A 6,591-nucleotide genomic window follows, 5' to 3' on the forward strand; every position below is an offset into this window, starting at 1 on the left:
GGGACTGAGCAGTCGAGAAACCACCAAGCGCCTCTCCATACAACACTAGATAACTCAGAGTGAACACTGTCTAAAAGCACAAGAACAAAGTATCATGTGGCTTTTAAACTATGAATCTGTGCACAGCCAAGCATATAGCCTTACATTCATGAGAAGTACTAGCTGCTTTTGTTCAAATGTGAAATGAAGTTTGGGTGTGCGCATTAACAATGTCAACCTTGCTCAGAACCCTTAATTCACTATTCAATAAAAATCATTTTAAATTAAAAATTGTAGCTTTTCCTTTCTCGTTATAGGATAACTTAGATTATTTGCTGTGTCCTCAGTTGTTTATTGATCGCAATATTTGCAGACTACCAAAAACATATGTTCAGATACTGCTTTCTGATATTTACTGTTTTATTTATATTTGCCAGTTCCCTGCCTGTCTAACTTCACTGCACCGATGGGCACAGTCCTTTCCCCTGACTATCCAGAAGGCTATGGAAATAATTTAAATTGCATCTGGACCATAATCTCTGACCCAGGGAGCCGCATCCACCTTTCATTCAATGACTTCGATCTCGAATCCCAGTTTGACTTCCTGGCTGTTAAAGATGGTGACTCTCCAGATTCCCCCATTCTGGGAACCTTTACCGGGGCCGAAGTGCCTTCTCACCTTACAAGTAACAGCCACATCCTGCGACTGGAATTTCAAGCTGACCACTCCATGTCAGGACGTGGCTTCAACATCACCTACAATAGTAAGGGTTTTGCTGTGTGTCTGCCTGTTATCTCGGTAGCATGTTTGTAGAGAACTGAGGCGTGAACATAGGAACCCAGCCTCTTGTTTCAAAGATAAGGTTAGCTGAGACAGCTGTCGATCTAGTTTTGCCCATGATCGCTTTCGTATTTCTTGATAACCAACTACATTTTGATTCCTATGTTTTGTTTCTCTTTTAGAGGAATCGTTTTAAGAAAATTCTTTTCAACGTTTTTACTCTATCAGCTGATCCAATAGGTTGTTCTATTAAAATTTACCATCAGTTTAAACCAAATTTCGCTGCTACTTATCAAGTTTTTAGAAAGAAAATGATATTCAGGAGCTCATAGGGAACTCATAGAAAACAATCAATGACGGCACACAATTCTAACTCCAAAGAACACCTCCTCATGCTATAGGAGAGTAAGACTCATTAATTCTGGGTAGGCCCTTCAGCTCACTCTGTGAAAACATACTTTAGTGTTTCAAAGTGTCAGCCATAAGGCCAGACAGTACAACTTCAAGTCTCGTCTTTACTATTGCATTTTTAGATTTTATACCTAATTCATGCATCCTTAAATATAAAAGCACATGGGAGGAATAAGAAAAGTTCTAAATAAGGTATGGAGAATTAAATTATCAGACAGTATTAAATCTAACAAAGCCTTAACAACCACAACCTAGGTTTCCTAACTACATCACTTAATACTGTCTCAGTGTCTATTATATTTTCCTAGGTTCGAGATATGTTTTCTCTTATTAGATTTTATATATCTCAGCCACATTCAGTTTGTATTTTTAAAAGATAAGATGAACATTATTCATCTAAAACTTTTTATGATAGTGGCAAAAGATTAAATCACATAAAAGAGAAAGCTTCTTGGCTTCAAATACTTACATGTGAGTATTTTCTTGTGCGGACGTTTTGCCAGCAGCCAGAAACCGCTCTAATGTTTAGAGCTTTATCTTGAATCAATCACTCTGTGTTAGATGCTGGCTAACCCACTGTGTTAATATAAAAATACTCAATAGAATTTGGTCTCAAAATATCAGCACCACCTTTAGAAAAACTGTCTCCCTTCTTCCACCCTCATCCAAGTGACCCTGAGTCTTCTCGATGAAAAATGAAGTACAGCCAGTGTCCTTTCAATGGGGTTGAAGCTGTGCACAGCATCACTCGGTTTGCAAGGCGCAACTACATCATTTTTATTCAATTACGGTGATATGTGTCATAAACATTGCCTAAAGTGGAATATTTTCCTGAAAATTCCTCAAACCTATCTATGTATAAAGGTGAACACAAGTATACGTCTGTTTAATTATAGTTTTTAGTTTATATTAATTGCATGATACTTTTAATCAATGCCTGTGATGTTTTCAGATATATATCTATAGTAACTTATTTTTATACATAAATTCACATATTTAATATTTCTTACTTCCACTCATTTTTTTTCTGAACAAATCAACTTGGATGTTGCACATTAGAGCAGCAAGACAAAAAGATGAAACTTGAAACATATTTTTATCATTTTTTTAAATAATTGGTTCTTTAGGAGTTAAGTATTTTTAGGTTACAAGATAAAATAGTCATTCAAATAAATGTACCTATAACTCAAATATATACCTATAGCATATTTATATATTATAAAATTTAATTTCTTTTGTATATTTAGTCTATAAGTATAAAAGAATGCAAATTTGGAAAAATTCAAATTATGACAAGTAAGAAAACTTAAAACAATTTTCTGCATTCAAGCAGAACAATGATAATATCAAATTGTAAAAGCTTCATTAAAATGCCTTATGCTTATAAACCAAGATGCTTTGTCCTCACAGAAATATTTTTCTACTTCCATTAAAGTAAAATAATATTTGATTATACAAATATAGGTTCTATATATTAGTACACAGAAAAGTTTGGGTAACTTCAAATAATCTATTATTTTTTAAAACAAACATATCACTATAGTTTTCCTTTTTGCTAAAACGACATGCTAAAAGAAACAAGATAAAAATACAGAGGTGATCTAAGATCATGAGACATGAGAAAGATGACCAAAGATACAAAAGGTTTTGAGGACATTTTACATGTCAAAATGAGGATACATTGGAGTCCTATAAACTCTTATTTCTAGACTAGAGATAAGCTATATGACTTTATCAAATCTGACATTTCTCTTCATTGTGATATTTTCCTCACCAGGCCTATCTAAGTATTAAATGAGATAATATCTGTGCCTAGGACATGATGATTGGAGAGTTAAGTTTCTTTTCTGAGACAATAGAAGGAGAAAAGGTCGTATAGTCATAGGAAGCTGTAAAGTAATTGCCATTTTTTTTTTGACTAAATTGAAAGCTTGTCTTAATCTTCCCAATAAAACTTTTTTTCCAATCCTGGCAAATGAGTTATGAAACTTTAAAGGGGGATAGCATAAATGTGTTAGGATTCATGTTCACTGGAATCTGAACAAGTTGTAATAGGGATTACTATATTGGTTTATCCTAATGATCAGCTCAAATGAACAAAAATGCCAGGTGCTGGTGGCACATGCCATTAACCAAAGGACTCAGGAAGCAGAGGCAGGCAGATTTCTGTGAGTTTGAGGCCAGCCTGGTCTACAGAGTAAGTTCCAAGACAGGCTCCAAAGCTACAAAGAACCCCTGTCTTTGAAAAACCAAAAAAGATATAGATAGAGATAGGTAGGTAGGTAGGTAGGTAGCAGATAGATAGATAGATAGATAGATAGATAGATAGATAGATCGATCGATCGATCGATCGATAGATAGATGATAGACAGATAGATAGCTGATAGATAGATAGATAGATAGATAGATAGATAGATAGATAGATAGATGATAGAGTTAAACATTTAATTTTTAAGTCTTAGTGTATAAATTCCATGTTGAAACAGTCACAGCTATTACATATTATTTTACACTCATGTGGAAATACCTTTTTTTAACACTGCTCATGTTTTCTCTCATTGTTAAGCTTTTGGCCATAATGAGTGCCCTGATCCAGGAATACCCATCAATGCCCGTCGCTTTGGAGACAACTTTCAATTAGGAAGTTCCATTTCTGTTATTTGTGAAGAAGGGTTCATTAAAACCCAGGGGACAGAAACAATAACATGTATTCTCATGGATGGGAAAGTAATGTGGAGTGGACCAATTCCAAGATGTGGAGGTAAGCACAGTAGTGAGAGGCAAGAAGAACCCCAACCACCATACTCTCTGCAGACCACAGCAAGAAGTGTGCTATCCCATGAGAACTGTTATCATTGTCATCTCAGTGTATGACTTAAGCTACATAGTATGCATGGTTGTGATTGAATTACACTTTTGGTGAGAAATATTTTTTTAGAATCACTTAAGAAACCAATTTTGGGTCTTCCTAATTATGAATATTAATAAATAGTAACCCTGGTAGAGTCTATAAACATCTTTGTGGCCATTGCCATTATACTTAGCAAGTTATATAGGATCATAGCTATTAATTATACTTTCCATCACATTTTCTTGTTGTTTAATATTATTTATAGTTATTTTTTTTCAAAAATTGACTAACGAAATGGAAAGTAACTTTCTGTTAAAACATTCATATTTTGAAATTTATCTATAGCTAACTGGTTATTCAAATTTTTCAGTAAGACATAGTCAAAAACATTTAGTACAGTTTATACTTATATGTACACACATTGAAATACTATATGCAGATATATAATTTATTCAAGCATACATATAAGATATTAATGTAGAATCTACAGAAGTGTGTGTTTAGAGTTGTAGGCTTTACAATAATTTTTTCAATGAAAATAAATATATTGAAAATTACAATTTCCTGTTTACAAGCAACTTTCTAAAAACATATATTTAATAAGTAAAATAATGTAGATGAACTAGATCTATGAAATACTCTAAATATATACTTATATATATTATACATGCATATAGTTGATAGCTCTGTTATATATTAAATATAGTAATATTTGTAATTATATACTAACATTTATAATTGTATATTGTGATATAATCATTATAATAATGAATAAAATGTAATATATATTAATAATTATGATTTTAATATATATTAACTATATATGTGAACGTGTGTTAATATATTTTAAATTAATGTTTATATAAATAATATTGATATATAAACATATATTGCATATTATATGATAAATTAGATATGTTAATTTATAAATACATACATGTATGCACACACAGGCACACAAACACACACAAGCACATGGATATAAAATCCAGAGACTGGGGCACATCTTTAAAATGGTTTCTAACTTTTTGCTTCCTCTCTTATATGTGCTCCAACTTAATATATTTTTTTGTTTCTCATTTGTATCTGCTGATCTGAGAATATCTAATATATATATTTTAAGTTGAAGAGTACAATCATTACCTATAAATTACAACTTTCATCAGTTTCAACCCTTTTGTAGTGCCTGTCCCATAATGAGGAACTTCAGTTCATGTTATTATGCTTCCCTAGTGGGTCCTTTCTGTAGACTCTCCTTCCTTTCTCCTTTCATCACTGTTCATCTTGGTATCAGAATGCTGACACGGATGACTTTAGAATATGATTTGAAACTTCCACCCTCATTCATTTGTAATGGGCTACTCTTCTGAGAACTGGGATTGTAATACCTCTCTTTCAAATTAATGGAGCTTCGCAATGAAATGTATAATAAGAAGAAATAAAGCAATGTTCTATCTTTATGTCATACATCACCGTTAACTGGCCCCTGTTCCTTCCTTTCCTTGGTTTCTGACTCTGACTTGGGAAAGCCAGTCAGGAAGTGTGTAGATGTGTGAAGGAAAAATAGAAATAGAAAGAAAGTTGGTTTCAGGAAAAAGAAAGGAATAGCACCAGTTCCCTGTGTCAGAAATACAGGACAGGGAACATGATAAGATGAAGGACAGAGGTGTGCAAAGAAAGGTGGGGACCGAAAGCAGTGCTAAGTGGGATCACAATTATCCTTTGGCGTAGTGAGCACCTATTTCAGTTAGCAGTGGCATGATACGAGCTGCTTTCACCATTTCTCTGGCTGTCGTTTTCAAGTCTCAGTGGGTAGAAACAAAACACTTCCTGATAACTGCTGAATTCCATTGCCTTATTTGTTCTAACTAGGGCATTGATTTTAAAGTTGACTGACGCCTAACTACATGGGGAGCTAAGACTAATGAATTCATAACAACAAATAATTTTGTGAATCACTGCTAATTCTAGAAGGCAATTTTCCACTACCTGTGAAAAATGGATGCTATTTATTTTTTTTTAAAGTCAGGCACAGTGTGCTGAACTCTAATTTGGCACAGGCCATTAAGCTCTTCCAATATCTCAAGGAGATGTTTTATGAATTTCTTGAAGGAGACTTTTTTTTTCTCCTTGAATAAAACAAGTCTGTAGCTTTCCTTCCTGATGGTGTTTTCAAAACCACAGTGGGAACATCCACACGTCAAAGCTGAAGCCAAGAAAGGCAGGATCAACATTCACCAGGAGCAATATTCCTGTGGCCCTTGCAAGATTGCCCGTATCTTGGGCTGTACTTGAAGTAGGTTTTCTGTTCAAACAGGCTCATTGCTAGCAAACCCTACCTATCTTTGGAGACAGGAGGTGATTTCTTAGTTTCTAATTAAGATCTATAATGATTTTCCTGTCCCTGGGTTTAATTTCTAAAATTCTACACAATTATTATTTTTTTTACATTTTTTATTGAGAAAAGGAAGAAAAAAAAACAAGTTTCCGCCTCCTCCCAGCCTCCCATTTCCTCCCCCTCCTTCCACCCTTCTCCCCCTCCTCCCACCCTTCTCCCCCTCCTCCCACC

At 34.1% G+C, this 6,591-nt stretch overlaps 1 protein-coding gene across 2 annotated transcripts in view; it reads left to right on the forward strand.

The window, feature by feature from the left end:
* The window catches only part of Csmd3 (CUB and Sushi multiple domains 3), a 952,990-nt gene that overhangs the window by 594,438 nt on the left and 351,961 nt on the right, over positions 1 to 6,591 (forward strand). For both annotated transcript variants that reach the window (XM_026785886.1, XM_026785885.1), the window contains 2 exons: positions 417 to 743; positions 3,738 to 3,932. In XM_026785886.1, coding sequence (XP_026641687.1) covers positions 417 to 743; positions 3,738 to 3,932 — 522 coding nt within the window. The remainder of the gene's footprint in view (positions 1 to 416; positions 744 to 3,737; positions 3,933 to 6,591) is intronic.

The sequence above is a fragment of the Microtus ochrogaster genome, linkage group LG3, assembly GCF_000317375.1.
Source record: "Microtus ochrogaster isolate Prairie Vole_2 linkage group LG3, MicOch1.0, whole genome shotgun sequence".
NCBI lineage: Eukaryota > Metazoa > Chordata > Mammalia > Rodentia > Cricetidae > Microtus > Microtus ochrogaster.